Source organism: Mastigoproctus giganteus, chromosome 12, assembly GCF_048544385.1.
Source record: "Mastigoproctus giganteus isolate SK-2022 chromosome 12, ASM4854438v1, whole genome shotgun sequence".
NCBI lineage: Eukaryota > Metazoa > Arthropoda > Arachnida > Uropygi > Thelyphonidae > Mastigoproctus > Mastigoproctus giganteus.
In genome coordinates this window covers 122,454,365-122,473,093 of record NC_143586.1, presented here as the reverse complement: position 1 = coordinate 122,473,093, position 18,729 = coordinate 122,454,365, and the positions used below count along the sequence as shown (strand labels likewise).

The 18,729-nt window shown below is 34.8% G+C and overlaps 1 protein-coding gene across 1 annotated transcript in view; it reads left to right on the top strand.

Moving 5' to 3' along the window:
- The window catches only part of LOC150077384 (uncharacterized), a 389,065-nt gene that overhangs the window by 61,280 nt on the left and 309,056 nt on the right, over positions 1-18,729 (top strand). The window contains exon 4 of the mRNA XM_090385883.1: positions 17,500-17,591. Within this exon, the coding sequence (XP_090242009.1) occupies positions 17,500-17,591 (92 nt within the window). The remainder of the gene's footprint in view (positions 1-17,499; positions 17,592-18,729) is intronic.

Below are 18,729 nucleotides of genomic sequence, written 5' to 3'. Positions count from 1 at the left end.
CGAATTTCCGTAAGTCGGGGAGTACCTGTATAAAGAAAATTCTGTATGCTGGGTCCAACTGCTACTCACCCTGCATCGTCTTCTGTCCTCAAGGATATCAAAATATATGATTCATTTCTTGATCCCAAAGGATGAGGGGGGAAAAACTGATTAAATGATTTATGAATAACAGCAGTACTAAACTGTACAGCCACATCCATGTTTCTTAACTCTGTTAGTTCTGGTTAATATGCTGATTGCATAAGGCTGGAAGTCTGGTGAGTATGGGCTTGGCACACCCAGGGTCCTGACCTTTCTTGGTGATTCCCTTCTACTTTTGACTATCTCTCTCTCTCAGGGTAACTTGGAAAATTTTTTTTCCTGGTGCAACAAAAGTCTCAGGCTTCCTTGCTATATGGCTAATAATAATAACAGAAGATATATTATGAATGATGGTAAATGTGGGAAGTGATCGCAGATTGGTAAGGTGTATATTTGATAGAGATTATGAAACAACAGGGATTACCTTTATTTTAGATATAGGAAGCTTCTTTTCCAACCAACTCTCCTGGTCCAACGCACTAATAATTCTTTGGGAAGGGGACATCAGTTTTACAAAACACGTGGGACATCTTCCCCACAGTCAGAACCGTAGTGTTCAGACCCCTCGGTCTCAACCTTGAGCACTCAAGACTTCTGTCTTCAAACACCATATCTCTGGCAGCAAGGAAACAATTACGTGGATTGACATCAAATTAAATTTTGAAGGTCTAAACCGCTTAATAAATATGGACCGATTATTTTCTTCGGTCCAGTAGCTTGACATTAGAGTTAAATTTAGGGGTCTAAAAAAGTTTAATGGATATGGGGGGATTATTCTCTACATTCCTTAAGTCGGACCAGAACTTTTCGGGGCGTCACGTTCACAGGAATAGAGCAACTCGCAATTAATCTGAAACTTTTGTCTTATGTTGTAGTGTTTGTTCTTCACACATACGTATAAGTGACCAATCGTCGGACAATAGGAATGGTCTACGGATATTGATTGAAGTTTCATGTAGTTTCATCTCTAAGGTTTCTGCAATAAGTAGTTTGTGGTAGTTGTGTTGAATATTTATAATTTTTGTTTCATTAAAACCGAATGAATGTCATCCATTTATTGCGTGGAACGAAAGTTCTGATGCATTTGAACTACCCGCCTGCACCGAAGCTTGGTGTTGTTTTGCTCGAAGCTGTGCCACTCCCATGGTAGATCCTACATAAACAGCGTCGCAATTTTTGCATGGGATGCTGTATACCAGGTCATTCTGTGATTGGAATGTGGTGTTTGAAGGTCGATTTCTGAAGAATGTGTATAATTTGTTCATGGGTTTTGCTATGATTTTCATATCCGGTTCCCTTGCATATTTGGTTAAGTTTATTGTATTGACATATGGAATGGTGATGAAATGTATTTTGGCCTTGTCAGATTTTTGTGCAATGTTTGTTGCGAGGTGGTTGTTATTTATTTTTTAACGGGCTATTGTTTTAACTTTGTTTATATAGGTTAGTGGGTAACCCCTATTTGAGAATCTTCTAGTTAGTTCATTTATTTCTGTCTTTAGAGAAATCTGGGTGGAAGAATATTTAAAGGCATTAAGAAATCGATTCAGCATGACTGATTTTTTGTATGGTTGGGGATGATAACTGTGGAAATGCAAAAGCATCCCCTTATTAGTGGGTTTTCTATATATGCTGAAGTTTAGTTTTTGGTCTAATCTGTGTATGGTAAAATTAAGGAAATTTACGGAGTGGATTTCTGCTTCAATTTCTAATTCAAATTTTAATCTCTGATGGATGTTATTAAAAACCTGTAGAATATTGTTTATGGTCAAATGATCTGTGATAATTAGGATGTCATCCAGATATCTTCCGTAATATGTGATCTGTGGTATAAATGGATCAAGATGGATCTTTTCTAATTTGTCTACCCAATTCTCAAACCACTTCGAGAACTCCTATCATATAACATAAAAAACTATGATGCTTTATTCATGAACCTTAAAGATCTCCATATCAAGGAGGATATGAAGTTATATTCACTGGATGTGACTTCACTATACACTAGCATAAATGTACCTTATGCCTTAGACATAGTCTGGGCCTACTTAAACGATGATAACATAAAAATTAATAACACCAGACTCCCCAAAGACAGAATCTTTGAACTAACAAAACTATTAGTAAATGCTAATTACATTCTCTTTCAAGGAAAAATATACAGATTTTCTGCCTCCCAATGGGCCTAAACATCAGTGGACTCATTGCTGAACTATATTTAGACAAATTAGAAAAGATCCATCTTGATCCATTTATACCACAGATCACATATTACAGAAGATATCTGGATGACATCCTAAATTATCACAGATCATTTGACCATAAACAATATTCTACAGGTTTTTAATAACATCCATCAGAGATTAAAATTTGAATTAGAAATTGAAGCAGAAACCCACTCCATAAATTTCCTTAATTTTACCATACACAGATTAGACCAGGGGTGGGCAACCTTTTTTGAATAAAAGGCCATATTCATTTTTGGAAATAGTGGAAACGCTGCACCGATCCTTCAAACCACTACTTACAAAGTAAAACATAGTTAATTATCAGTGTTAAATTTTATTACATATAACTATAGAAAAGGCAAATAAATTTCAATAAAACATACATATTTACAATATTCTCATCATAATACATCTGCCTACATTTTATATGAACACAAAATTTAAAAAAATATAATTAAAGATAAATTATTTTCTAAATTGTTATTCAAATGAATCATTTAACATTCTCTCTTTTTCTAATTATACAAGAATAATTAGAAAAAACTGTACTATTGTAAAAAATAATTTAATATGAGTTAACTAATGTGTTGAAGATTTGATGCTTTGGTGGTTGAGTTGTTTACCAAAAAAAGATGTCTTGGCTGAAACCACTTCGATTGCACATTTTTAATGAGCTAAACTCATCAGAATGCATTGATGCATCAGATTGAATGCATTGAAAAGATGTTCAGCCGAAACATCTTTTTTGATAATTAACTAATGAGATTTTTGGGTTTGTTTTTTATTAGATAACAACTGGATATTAGGCTCCATCTTAGTTGTACGCAACTTGAGTTGGTCTTCTAAATGAATATCAGATATCTGAGTCCTTAAATGACTTAATTTGTGTAAGGTATGAAAAAGTTGATTCGCAACAATACGTAGTTGCAAAGCAAGACAGCAGTCGACAAGCATTTCGATGTAAACGTGGGTATTCAACTGCATTTTTCCATATTTCAATAGGATCTTTTTTTGTATCAAAAAAAGTCTATCATATTATCTTCTCCTAATTCAATTAATTCCATCTGTAGTTCTGTGGGTGCCGTCAGGATATCAACTAAATGTGGCTCATACGCCAATTTCATTTCTAAAGTATGTTCTTCGAAATCAGAAAATCTATCATTGTATTCTTCGATTGGATGTCCAATACAGTTATGTAGTCTTTGAAAGTGTCACATACAACATATTTCTGCTCCTTTAACATATTTTTTAAATGAGGGAAATGTTCCCCACATATTTCTGATTTAGAGAAAAGAGTTTTGTAAAAAATTAACTTTTTTCGAAATACCTGCATTTTTTGCCACATGTCATATATATATATATGTCTTGTTTTTCCCTGCTAATAAACATTTAATTAATTTTGCTTTTCCATAATATCACACAAAAACTCAGCATTTCTACAAAATTCTTCATCAAATAAATCACATTCTTGTTGTTCCTCATAAAATTTTTTAATTTGTTCTCGCAAAGCCAAAACTTTTACTAAAATTTGTCCTTTTGATAACCAGCGCACTTTACAATAATATGGCAAGTTGACATTATATGTCTCATCATCCAATATAAGCATGCTTCGAAATTGGCGATATCTTAAAGCATTTACTCGAATAAAGTTAACAATTGCAATAATTTTGTCCAAAGTATTGCTCAATGTGGAGGATTTAGCACAAAGGTTTTGTTGGTGTAATATATAGTGGAATGAAATTAACTTTTCTAAATTGGGCTTTTCTTTTTTTAACAATGAAATGAATCCTTCTCGCTTTCCTCTCATAGAAGGTGCACCGTCTGTGCATACACTCACCATGTTACCAAGGTTTAGTCCTCTCTCAAGACACATTTCTTCAAAATTGTTAAAAATATCAATTCCACGAGTCCTTACAGTGAGCGTACCCAAAGCCAGTAGTTCCTTGTAACAATAAAAATCTTCAGTTATAGCACGAATAAAATATAATATTTGAGCAGAGTCATTTCTATCAGTGGTTTCATCTAATGCTATTGAAAAATATACATCTTTAGAGTGAATTATTATCTGAAGTTGTTCTCCTACATTCTGAGCTAATTCATGTTGTCTATTAGTTAAGAGTTTTTCTTGAGAGAGGTAATTGTTTGTATTTGTTAACTTTTTCCAGATCTAAACATCCTACTGCTTCAACAATACATTCTTTTATCATTTCAATGTCACTAAATAGTCTGCCTTTTTTTCCAAGTATATGCGCTATTTTGTATATAACATCAGTTGCAGAAGTTCCTTGCTTAATAAAAGCACCAAAAGCCTTTTCCTGGTGCTGTTTTTCTTTCTTCATTTTTTGAAGTGCAAATTTGCGAGCTTCTTTTTCTAATTTTACATATTTATGATCCTTGTGAGACAGATGATGTTGATTTGCATTGTATTTTTTTAATGTTGTTAGTGCTGTATTACATATCAAACAAACCATTTTGTCTTTCACAGAAATAAGAAAATACTGCATCTCCCAATCTTCTTTAAATGTTCTGTTTTCTTCGTTCAACTTCCTTTTAACTTTTTTGGACATGATGGGCAATCTAAAAATTAAGCAATTGTGAAATCAAACATAAGAAATTACAGGATTACAAAATTCAAGACAAGAATACATATGGTTGTCAAAATATTCATAGTTACATAAAAGCAACAGATGATAAAAAATCACGATGTCACAATTTAAATTTTAAAATAAAAAACTATTTTCGTCAAATTATTAACTCTGTTAAAATATTTTTTTTATTTTAACAAACATAACAGAGTATTAGAATTTCTTTTATTAAATAGCTTTCATTTTTTATCATTTGTGGTACATAAAAACAATTTTTAAATAAATAGAAAAAGTTAAAAATGATATATTTTACTTTTTAGATAAAAAAAATTTGTATTTTCCTTTTTTTAATTATCTGAATAATGTTTCTATATTGTGAAAAAAAATAAAGCTTTTTTATTATTAAAACATTTTGAATATTTAATTTTAAAAAATATTAGTTTAAAAGTAGTAGGATTATTTAATGGTTTTATTTCATCTTTGTGTGACAAAGGCCGCACATAAGATCTTAGAAGGCCGCGGGTTGCCCACCCCTGGATTAGATCAAAAACTAAATTTCAGCATATATAGAAACCCACTAATAAAGGGATGCTTTTGCATTTCCACAGTTATCATCCCCAACCATACAAAAAATCGGTCATGCTGAATCATTTCTTAACGCCTTTAAATATTCTTCCACCCAGATTTCTCTAACAACAGAAATAAATGAATTAACTAGAAGATTCTCAAATAGAGGTTACCTGCTAACCTATATAAACAAAGTTAAAACAATAGCCCATGAAAAAATAAATAACAACAACCTTGCAACAAACATTGAACAAAAATCCGACAAGACCAAAATACATTTCATCACCATTCCATATGTTGAGTACTGGGATACAGTAAACTTAACCAAATATGCAAGGGAACCGACATGAAAATCATAGCAAAACCCATGAACAAATTATACACATTCTTCAGAAATCGACCTTCAAACACCACATTCCAATCACAGAATGACCTAGTGTACAGCATCCCATGCAAAAATTGTGACACTGTTTTATGTAGGATCTACCATGGGAGTGGCACAGCTTTGAGCAAGACAACACCAAGCTTCAGTGCGGGTGGGTCGTTCAAATTCATCAGAACTTTTATTTCCCCGCAATAAATGAACGACATTCACTTGGCTTTAATGAAACAAAAATTATAAATATTCAACAAAACTATCACAAACTACTTATTGCGGAAACCTCAGAGATGAAATTACATGAAACTTCAATCAATATCCGTAGACCATTCCTATTGTCCGACGATTAGTCACTTATATGCATGCGTGAAGAACAAACACTACAACATAAGACAAAAGTTTCGGATTAATTGTGAGTTGCTCTATTCCTGTGAAAATGACGCCCCGAAAAGTTCTGGTCCGACTTAAGGAATGTAGAGAATAATCCCCCCCCCCCATATGCATTAAACTTTTTTAGACCCCTAAATTTAACTCTAATGTTAAGCTACTGGACCAAAGAAAATAATCGGTCCATATTTATTAAGCGGTTTAGACCTTCAAAATTTGATTTTATGTCAATCCACGTAATGGTTTCCTTGCTGCCAGAGGTATGGTGTTTGAAGACAGAAGTCTTGAGTGCTCAAGGTTGAGACCGAGGGGTCTGAACAGTACGGTTCTAATAGTGGGGAAGATGTCCCACATTGTAAAATTGATATCGCCTTCCCTAAGAATTATTAGTGCATTGGACCAGGAAAGTTGGTTGGAAAAGAAGCTTCCTATATCTAAAATAAAGGTAATCCCTGTTGTTTCATAATACAATAGAATATAGGCATTATCGAGCACTTAATAGCTCTCTATTATCAAAACTTGATATAGATGTATGAAAAGAAAGGAAATAACTAAATTGGGTAAATAACACAAAGGTCTTTGAGATAACAGAAGAGAAGGAAAAGCAGTATGTACTAGAACTTAGGAACAAGTTTGAGCTTCTGCAGACCTTTCAGTAACAAGTTATCAACGAGGAATACAACAACTTCCTGAAAACATAAAGCCAAAGAAAATGATAAAGCGTGAGAAACCTGTAGGTAAAAAGAAATCCAAAGAAGAAAAATTAGTCAAGAAACACACGTCATGATGAATCGAAAACTGCAAATGAAGAGCAAAGTAAACACTGTCAAGGACAAAATTGAGTATGCTGAATTATGCAAAGCCATTAGAAGGAGACTCAGAGAGGACATAAGAAGATTTAACACAAGAAAAGTAGAACACACATTAAGGGAAAACAAAGGACTTGAATCAGCAGTCATGAGCAGTAATACAGAAAGACAAATGATACTGAATCTGAAGAATGGTAATGGTGTACTTATAAATAGCAGAAGACTACTATAAAGTATTATATAAGGAGCAATAGATCACAAATTCGCAACACAAATTACATCTCTGATATCCTTCCTGATGAGGTGGAACATGCATTGAAGAAAATGAAGAATCAAAAAACCCCAGGCGAAGATGAAGTTACTGTAGAGTTGTTAAAATTAGGAGGAAGAGACATGAAAAAAACTGGCAAGACTCTTCACAAAATACATTACGAAAGACATGACACCTAAAGAGTGAAATAATGCAATCATAATTTTGCTGCATAAAAAAAGAAGATAAATTGGAAATTACAGATCGGAAGGAATACTTGATGAGAATCGACTGAAAGAGCAAGGTGGCTTAAGGACAGGATTCTCAACTGTAGATCACCTTCACGTAATATCACAGCTAATGGAGAAAGCAAATGAATATAAAACACCATTATGCCTGACATTTGTGGATTATAAAAACTCATTTGACTCCATACAGCATAAGGCAATCTTTCAGGCCCTGGAAAGACAATGCATAGATACTCCATATATTATGATTTTGAAGAAAATATATGAGAATGCTCCCTCCTTTATTAGACTAGACAAAGACAGTAGCAAATTTAAAATTGAAAGAGGAGATCAACACGGAGACACAATGTCTCCGAAGTTGTTTACTGCTGCCCTTGAAGAAGCTTTCAGAAGATTGGACTGGTCTCCATCATGTGAATGGAGAGTACCTAAACCATTTACAATTTACAATGACATTGTGATCATAAGCCATAATCTTAATCAGTTATTATTATTATTATTAATGGCCATATGGTACAAGGAAGCCTAAGGCTTATGCTGCACCAGCCAAAAAAAAAAAAAAAAAAAAAAAAAAATTCCCAAGTTACCCCCTGAGAGAGAGAGAGAGAGAGAGGTAGAAAGGAATCACCAAGAAAGAGAAGAATGATGATATCCAGCTCAGGACCCTGGGTTTGCCAAGCCCATACTCACCAGATGTGAGCCCTCGGGTGTAATGATGAACAAATATGCCATAGAAAAGGAGCAGAAATTGAAAAGTTGAATTCATATACTTATCTTGAACAAGTCATTAACTGTAATAATGATAAATGGCTGGAAGTCAAGAGAAGAATAAATTTTGGATGGATAGCATTCAGGAAATATAGTCACATATCCCAATACGATAGGAGCAATATCCCAATTTGTCTGAAACACAAAATAATGAACATTAGTTCATTATTTTGCATTTCCTACCATGTCTTATGTAAGTGAAACTTGGGCACTCACTAAAAGAATGGAAGAGAAGCTGAAAACTACACAGTGAAGAATGGAACGAATTACAGCCTAACTTGGTTATAACGAGCATCAAGGGACCAAAAAAATTTCCTTGTTATAACCATTTTTTTTTTTTTAATGTAAACCCCAAACACGAGAGGTATTAGAACCTATAGTACTTAGTACTGTGCTTGGGTTGGAGGTTGAGAAGATGAAAGAAGATATTTGTTGACATTGGACTTGAACTTCTGTAGACTGTAATTTTCAGAAAATATGTATGAAGGAAGGTTGTTGAATGAATAAACGAGGAAGATGAAAAGTTGGTTCTGTGAGTTTGAAGTTGGACAGCAAATGGATGTTGGCTGGTGGCGGCATGTGTTTGGACTGTTTTGAAAGAGAGAGAGCGGGAATTATAGAAGCCAATTCAGAAGAACAGTGCCTGTGGAAGTATCTATAGAAGAGGCATGCAGCAGACACAGTATGTCTATGAGACAGCGAGTGGAGAGACTCTGATAGAGATGAATCATTAATTAACCCAACTACTCTCTTTTGAATGGAATCAAGAAGCCTGAGAGAGGTTTTCACCACCCCAGATGTGGGAACAATATTCCTTGGCAGGGTGAACTTGCAATTTATACAGAGTGAGCAGCTGTTTGGAAGAAAAGTAATGCTGAGAGAAAAAGAGAAAACCAAGTTTTTTAGATGCAGAGGAAGCAATATTTGTAATGTGCTTCTGCCAAGAGAGATTAGAAATCAGGGTAATCCCCAAGAGAGTTATATCATTTTGCCTAGAAATCGGAGTGTCACTAAAGATAAGCATAGGAGCAGAAGAGTCTTTTTCGCGAGATATAAGACAAGACTGAGTTTTAGAAGAGTTGAAATCAACTAAGTTGTCTTGGCCCCACTGGAGAATTACCTGAAGATCGACATTTAAGGAATTGGTAGCAGATTTTCGAGAAGTTGAAGCTGATTGAGCAGGACAAGGTTTCTCAAAATGGAAAGTGGAATGCAATGTGCTATCATCGGCAAAACTATGGATAGGATTTCCAGTCAATGGAAGAAGGTCATTAATATACAAAAGGAAAAGAGTGGGGGAAAGAACTGCACCTTGGGGGACACCGGCATTAGTAGAGAAGTTAGAAGACAGAGAGCCATCTACCATCACCCTCAGTGAGCGATTACTAAAAACAGTTGGCATTACTCAATATCAGTGATGAGCAGAGATAGGGGAAATCCCTGGTGCTGTTAGACCCTAAACACACTTTGCACTATATTAGTATGAGTTAAACCTACCTCCTATTTTTTTTTTAATTCTCAATAACTTGATAAAAAGATAGATTTAAAAAACAAAATTATTAGAGAGAAAATTGTTCTTTTCCAGTGCTGATATGTAAACATATTTATTCTTCCACGATGTCGATACTGTTGAAGAGGACAAAGAAAACTTTTTACACACTTCACCATTTTTTGTGCCACATTTTGACTCACGAATAATTTTGACTTTTTCATGTTAATAGACATGTTTCCGAAGGAAGGGGTCATTTCTTGAGTTTACTTTAAAATGACAGTAAAGTGATCTGCAACAAGGTTCTTATAAGTCCTGAAATGCATACAAAGGTCTTAGAAGTCCCGTTTTAAAAAATTCTTAGAAGTCCCGAAATAAATATATGGTTCAGTGAATACAAGATAAGCTCAAGGTGTGTTTGTTTTAATTGTGGTCTCCAGGGTTCCCTATATACCAGTGAATACAAGACAATCTGTAAATCTACCCCCAGGGGCTCACATCTGGTGAGTATGGGCTTGGCACACCCAGGGTCCCGAGCTGGATATCATCATTCTTCTCTTTCTTGGTGATTCCTATCTACTTTTCTCTCTCTCTCTCTCTCTCTGGGTAATTCAGAAATTTTTTTTTTTTTTTTTTTTTTTTTGCCTGGTGCAGCATAAGCCTTAGGCTTCCTTGCACCATATGGCTAATAATAATAAATAATAATAATAAGGTAATGCGACAAGCGGATTGCCAATGCACTATTGTATAGCCCCATTCCCAAAAGGACAAGGTCATAAACTGTCTGCTAATCCGATACAGGTGGTTATAAAAACTACATCACCCTTTTCATTTTTGTCTATTCCAAGAATTTGGTTTTTTCGACTACCAGAGCAATTAAGAATGTTTGCATGGTTACCAAAATTTGTATGGTATATCCTTGTAGTACGCTCATCATAACAGTGAGTGATTGGGAATACACATAAATTTAAATCATTATGTCTGTTTGCTCATTACAGCCATGATCTCGTTATTTCCGTGCTCATTTTAACCAAGTTTTGGATTTTAGGAAACTGTTGGATAAGAAGAGAAACACATAGATTAGGCAGCAAACTCAAGTAAAGGACATTCTTATCAAAACTAAAGACCTGAAATGGACTTGAGCAGGACACGTAGCTGGAAGACATGAAGACAGATGGACTAAGAAAACAAAGAATAGTACCCAAGAGGAGCTAAAATAAAATCTGGAAGACAACAAGAGATGGACAGATGAAATTCTAGGGTTGATGGGCAGTAAGTGGATGGCCATTGCACAAAACAGAAGGAACTGAATAGTTGCTGGAGAGGCTTTCATCCTGCAGTGGATTGAAAATGGCTGATGCTGATGATTAGAAGGTTTGGGAACTGTTGTCTTCATTTCTTATTTGATGATTTGTCCAAATAATAGGATTACTTATGTCATGAAGAAAAGTTTGTCATTCATTCATGTTCATGATCTCTCATACGTTGCATTGTTCTCATTGATATTGCATCCATTTTTGAAGTGCATGCATCATTCAAATATCGTACAATTTTTTTATTTTTTTTAAAATAAAATCCCCATACATAAAAGGTATTAGAACCTATAGTACTTAGTATCATGCATGGGTTGACTGTTGAGAAGATGAAAGAAGATACTGATTGGCACTACACTTGAATTTCTGTAGATTGTAATTTGCAGGAATTACGTATGTTTCAGAAAATTGAAGTTGAATGAATAAATGAGGAAGAAGAAAAGTTGGTTCTGTCGGTTTGAAGTTGAACAGAAAAAGGATATTGACTGGTTACAGCACGTGTTTGGACTGCTTTGGAAGAGAATTATAGAAGCCAATCGAGAACAGTGCCAATGGAGTATCTATAGAAAAAGCATTCAGCAGAAACAAAATGTCTGTGAGACAGGGAGTGGAGAGACTTTGTAAGAGATGGATCATTAATTAACCCAACTACTACTCTTTTGAGTGGAGTGTAGAGTGGAGAGAGGTTACGGTGGATTTGAGATTTGTACAGAGTGAGTAGCTGTTTAGAAAAAAAGTAACGCTCAGAGTGAAAGAGAAAACCCAGTTTTTTAGGTGTAGAGGAAGCTGAGAGATGTTCATAAAAAAAAAGGAAAAAAAGAGAAGTTTATATGACATTTTGAATTTATTAATACAGTGAAACTTCCCTTTAACAGACAGCCATGGGGGACGAAAATGTGTCCGTTAGAGAGAAGTGTCCACTAACAAGAAGTTTGAGGGAGAAAAAAAAAAAAAAAGAAAGAAAAATCGTTAAACGTGTAATGTAAAATTAAATTAAAATATATACAGATTTTGAACAATATTTTTGTAAATAATATACAATTACATACACAAGAGATAAAGAAAAAATCGTTAAACGTTTAATGTAAAATTAAATTAAATTATATACAGATTTTGCACAATATTTTTGTAAATAATATACATACAATTGTGCTATGCATATTATGACTTTATCTTAAGAAAAATGCATACAGTAATCACTTATTTTCTTCTGCACCTTCTTCCGGCTGATAATTTTGTTTTCAACATTTGTTTGGAGTGAAGAAACCATCGAAAGTCCTTCAGTATCTTCTTCAGCGGCGAAAAACATTTTTAAACGATTGATTTGTATGAGCACTTCTATTTTCATCGGTGGTTCGTCGTTAATGTTCTTCGACAGAATGACCTCCTTCCATTTCTTCATCCTCATGAGGAACTTCTTGAAAAATATCGATGATAATGTCGTTGATATCTAGAGCACCATCTTCTGTAGTGAGATTTGAGTCTATATCTTTGTAGCCAGGGTCACTTGTAGCGGTGCTCCACATTGCTGTTCACAACTTCAATTTTTGTGTTTGAGAAGCCAGACTTTACAAAACAGTGGACGACAGTTTGTTTTCTAATTGCATTTACTGAAGAGGAAATCCATTGAATCGCATCTAGGATGTTGATTTTCTTTGCAAGGTCACTCGCACGTTACATCGTTCATGTTTGCAATGAGATGTCTTAAAACACGTTTTCTGTAGTGAAGTTTAAAATTTTTTATTATCCCTTGATCCAAGGGCTGACACTCTGCAGATGTGTTTGGTGGCAGAAAAATGATTTGAATGTTGGACAATTCAATGTGCGCGTGAGATCCAGCATTATCCATGAAAAGAATAATTTTTCTGTTTTGACAAATCATGTTTTGGTTAAAGTGACTTATCCATTCGCTCATGATATCTCGTGTCATCCACCCTTTTTTATTAGACTTCCAGTCAACATCCGAAAGATTCAATTTTATGCCCTTGAAACAACGAGAATTTTGTGGGTTTCCTATAACAAGAGGTTGTTCAAAGTCTCCCAACATATTTGTACACAATAGTACAGTCAAGCGTTCCTTAGAAATTTTTCCACCCTGGCACTTTTTGTTTTTTAGACTCATTGTTTTTTCAGGAAGAGCTTTAAAAAAACAACCCTGTTTCATCACAGTTGTAAATATCCTTAGCTTCAAAAATCATGACATAAATCTTCCAATTTGACGGTCCACTCTGTTACAACCCCAGTATCAACGGATCCACCTTCACCACTTATGGTTTTCCAAGAAATTTTATGCCGAGTTTTGAACTTGTCTAGCCATCCCACAGAAGCTTTGAACTCGTTTACTCCCATAGATTTCACAACCTCCAAAGCCTTTTCCCTAATAATAGGCCCATTAATGGGAATTTTTTTTAGCACGTGCGCGACAAATTTGAAGTCCAACAGTTTTCGCGAATGATTTTTGAACCTGATCATTTCCGTGTTGCCAAAATTGTTTGAGAAGTTCATTTTTTCCCTTTAGGATGTCGCTTACCTGCGTCTTCCCGATTTTGAATTTTGTAGCGAGATTGCGAACACTATTTTTTTGCCGATCATACGCATTAATGAGTTCGACTTTATCTTTTAAAGTTAAATGTTTACGAGAAGACATTGTGCACTTCACATGACACTGAACAAAACTGAAACTGAAAAGATGAAAGGCCGACCATATTCTCCCTCCCCCATGCACACACCGAATTCATCAGAAGTTTTACACAAGCCTTAAAATTCTTGAAAAAGGGTATAGAACCGCGACGTAAACCTTGATAAAATTCAGAGAATCAGAAATAGAAAATAAACACACGATTGAGGCAATACGTGGAAGAAACGTTCCTAGAAAAAGGGCCGTGAGCTCGCCCGCTGTCCGTTACGGGGAGATCAAATTAAGTGCTAATCTAAACGAAACAGTGCAGATTGCCTGTCCGCGTCCGTTACAGAGAATGTCCGCTAGACAGAAGCTGCAAACATGTTAAAAGCAATGGAGGTGAGTTGGGGAATTTGAAAATATCCACTGTAGAGAGATGTCCGTTAACGAGAGGTGTCCGTTAGAAGTTTCACTGTATACTGTGCAGAAATTTTAATCAGTTTTTAGCATGTAATTACAAAGACGACAAGTTTCATATTTGCTGCCATTATACTATTCGTTAGAATTAGTACAGAGTGGGAAACCAAATGAGTATCATTGAGTTGGCTGTTGTTTTTTTTTTCCCTATTTTAGTCATTTTTCTGACAAGCTGTATGACTGATTATAATGGTGGCAAAAAATCCTTGATTGTGCGGAACTAAATCTAATGTTTGTGCATGTCAATAAGTTGCTGTTTATGGAAGAGATTTAATGAAGCATACATTTTTCCATCTGTACTCACATTAGAACCTATAGTACATATATTCAGGGCCGTGCAAAGGTACTTTGGGGCTCCAGATGCAAAAGGGTTTAAGGGGCCTTGTTTATTTATATTGTGACTTTGATGACTCCTTCAATTGGGGGCCCCCTAGATCAGGAGGGGGGGTGGTCATAGTGTGGTGGATCCAGTGCATTTGCACGGCCCTGCTCACATTGGTTATTTTCCATCTTTCTTTGGTCTCAAGCTATTGAGAAGTGATCATCAGCTCACTCAAGAACTGTATGATCAGCCATATAACTGTAATTTGTACAGTATTTTACACTAAGTTACGAAGTTTACTAAAAGAGAGAAATTCAAAGCTTCTGAGAAATTTTAAGATGTTTGCAGGAATATGTTTTTCTTTTATCTTATATTGTCTCAGGATTTAAACTGCATTGATTATGCAAAGGTCTTAATTTTCACATCAATACAAGTGTCTATTTTAACAAGTCGCTTGTATTGCACTACTTTCAAACAAATAGCCTTGCTAAAACAGTTAATTGGTCATTTATTTAATAAGTGAGACTGCTATGACAACCTATTTTGGGATTAAATAGTACCTCACCAGATAGAAAGTAGCCTATGGCAACAACACTCAGATAGAATGGATATTTCTTATCCTGTATGGCAGATCACATTGAATGACTTCTTTATGGTGGTGTGTTGCCACTTAGACCACTTTGTATTCGATGAGGCACCACTGAGTCCTGAAACAGACTGTCATTCTCATCTTCTTTTAAACAAATGACAAATTAACCTAACAGTGAAGTCATCTGTTTGAATGTGTTGCAGTGCCAAGGCAACTCATTAAAAAGGCAAGTTTGTTATGCTCTGAGAAGTAAGACCATTGCATTCATTATCAATGGAGTTTAAATCCTGCTATCTACAAAAACAGATTAAAGGACAAGATATTTTTTCAAGCATCTTATAAAGAGAGAAATTTCACTCCATTTTTCATGGATTCTTAAAGAGAAATGCAATTGTTGATGCAAGAGCCAGATTGCTTTTCTTATATTTCTCGACTGTTTATGCTATTTTTTTTTTTTTTTCTATAAATGTGCCAGGTTTAAAGAATTCTGGATGGTAAAGTGCCAGATTTTGCAGAGTTTACTGTATTACTAATATTAATCAACCAGTACAACTAATTTTGTTGCAATAATTTTTTGGAAAAGTATGTTTATTACTATTGCAAACGGGATATTTTATGTTTAGAATGATAATTGACCAAATGAAAAATATTCACATGCAATGAACTTTGTAATATTTTGAATTGAATTTTTTTTTTTTAACGAAAACCCCAAACATGAGAGGTATTAGAACCTATAGTACTGTGGGTGGATTGGAGGTTGAGAAGATGAAAGATGTTTGTTGACATTAGACTTGAACTTCCGTAGATTGTAATTTTCAGGAAATATGTATGAAGGAAACGTTGTTCCAGAAAATGGAAGTTGAATGAATAAATGAAGAAGAAGAAAAGTTGGCTCTGTGAGTTTGAAGTTGGACAGTAAAAAGATGTTGACCAGTTGTGGCACGTTTTTGGACTGTTTTGAAAGAGAGCAGGAATTATAGAATCCAATTCAGAAGAACAGTGCCCATGGAAGTATCTGTAGAAAATTGCCCTGCTAACTGAAGATGACCCTGATGCTAACTTCTTAGGAACATATCTGCTTTAGTAGTGAGGTGTTCCATCTCATCAGCACTTGCAGAAAACAGACATGTCAGTGGTGGGTCACCACCAATCTGTATTGGATTAATGAGATACGAGAACAAGGCTCACCAAAAATCACAATGTGGCGTGAGTTCTGGAAAGACAGGTTAATGATGCCATACTTTTTTGATTCAACTTTTAACAGCGAGATGTACTTCACCGTGCTGGGACACTTTGTGGAGCTGGACTTGTAGTGTTGGAGATCAATCTCAAGGCTATATAGTTCTAATAAGATTGTGTGTCTTAAGTGTAGGTAGAATTATTAAATGTAAATGCAGAATTATTACGAAAAGGGGAAAAAAAAATCAGAAAATTTCATAAAAAGGGCCATGCTGTAATATTCAGATTTTGGGATCATTTTGCTGCTGCCCCAAATTATTCTTCTCTCGAAACTTAGGTTTCGAGAGAAGAATAATTTGGCCTCTTCAGGCTAAATTAGTAATAATTTTACAATACACTTATTAATGTTATTGAAATTTATTTTGTATAAAAAATTGAATGAGTGGAAATTTCTGTCATAAATTTTTAACACAAGATATATTGCAGTAGAACAAGTTATCCAACTGTTAGTAGTGATGTTCTGTGGTTAGGCCACCCACCAATAAAGGCTGCATCTAGAAAAGTCTAGAAAATTTGTTTTCAAATAATGAGGCTCAAAGTTATTTTAAGTGAAGCACAGTATATACATAATTTTCCCTTAAATGTATTGGGAAATTAAATTCTTTATTTCCCAATGTTGTGTAATGGACATCAGAAATCAAAGTGTTCACTTTACACATTGGTTTCCGAAAGTGTAAAGTGATAGAACAAAAGGGTTCTTTACTTAACAATATTCTGTTATAAAGAAACTTGAAAATTACCATTAGTATTCACTTTGCAGCATTCTTCACATCTTATCATATAATTTTGTGTGAGAATCCATTAGTGTAAATACAAGTAGAACATGACTAGTTGGTAGTATTGTCAGAGTGTGCTGAGAATTTAAAAAAAGTTTGAGAATTGCTAGTTTAGAAGGTCTAACAGTGACTTGAAGTAAACAGCATCATCATTAGAGCACATGGATAGCAGCCACTGCTCCACTGAAATAAGTAAAGCAATTTGGTTGTGGGGGGGAGTAGAGAGAGAGAAAGTCTTTCTAATGGCTATGCCATCCATAAACAGCATCAGCATATGAGCGAAAGGCTTAAATACATGATACAAAACTTGAACTTAAATTATTTATTTATACTTTATGCCCAAGTATGTTACTTGACTGACTTTGATAATTTCAGGGGACCATGAACCTTTCGTTACATCAGCTACTGAGCTTGATACCAAGGATTCTTCAAGTGCAATTGCTTCCCAAGTTGCTGATTTTCTTAAGGTATATTCATTGGAATTATTGTATATTTAGATTATGTTCTTACAATTATGCTATGTTTTTGTCTATGAGAAATAAAGTAGAAGGCCTGATTCAAGATAATGAGTTCAGCTATAATTACCCTGTAAGTTGGACCATTTGATTTTGTAATACAAGTGCATGGGGATAAGTTTTATCCTGAATTTAAATATTTGCAGTATAACTTAATAATAATTATATGAAATTCAAAATGAACTTATTCTTACAATAGAAGCAACATCAATATTACTTCCATTCCCTCCCCCTCCAATTAGTAGTGATACAGGCTGCCAGTATTCAATGGAATTGTGATAAATCTTATTCCTTCCCAGAAACAACTTTCTGTGCTCAATGTGCTGTGCTGTCAGCTGATTGAGATTTCATCTTGTGCATCTTGCATGCTGCAAGCACCCTCTACTTACAGGAAAGAACACTGTTGATAAAAAGTTGATCTGCTTTGTGCTGCATTGAAACAATCTTGAAAGTTTAAACCAGTCTGTTTTTCAGTGCAGGCCCCAGCATAAGTCTGTTTGACTTGTGGTAATCATTATTGTCACTGAGTTCTACCCATGTTTTTAACTGTGGCAATCTGAAGTGTACTTTTTAATAAACAGTATTATATTATCAGAGGCAAAATCTCTCTCTCTTGTGATTTGATGTATTGATTTCACGTTTGACATGTAGTGATTTCACAACCATTATTGTTGGATGGCTAAGGTTGTGGTCTGTCCCCATGCTGTGCATGTAACTGTATCAGTAAATTAGAAAATATGTGGCCCTGGTTACAAGCATTATAACAATCAAGCATTTACTCAAATCGACAGTTCTTGTTCAGTTTTAAGAGTTTTTCTGTCTTTCCTACTAATTAATAGTGAACTTACAGGTTTCTGACTGTGCCTCCCTGTGGCACAGTCAGAAATCTGGGAGAAGAAAGGAGCAAAAGTGTTATGCACTTTTACTATTCACTAACCTTTAGAGTCATTGAGCTCAAAACTAGAAACAAATAACACTGACTTTTCTCAACTTTTCTCAAATGACTTTTCTCAACACAACAGTTTGAAAACAACCACCCAAGAGGAGATACTATCATTCCTCATTTTGCACTCTTTATCAGAGCATCATC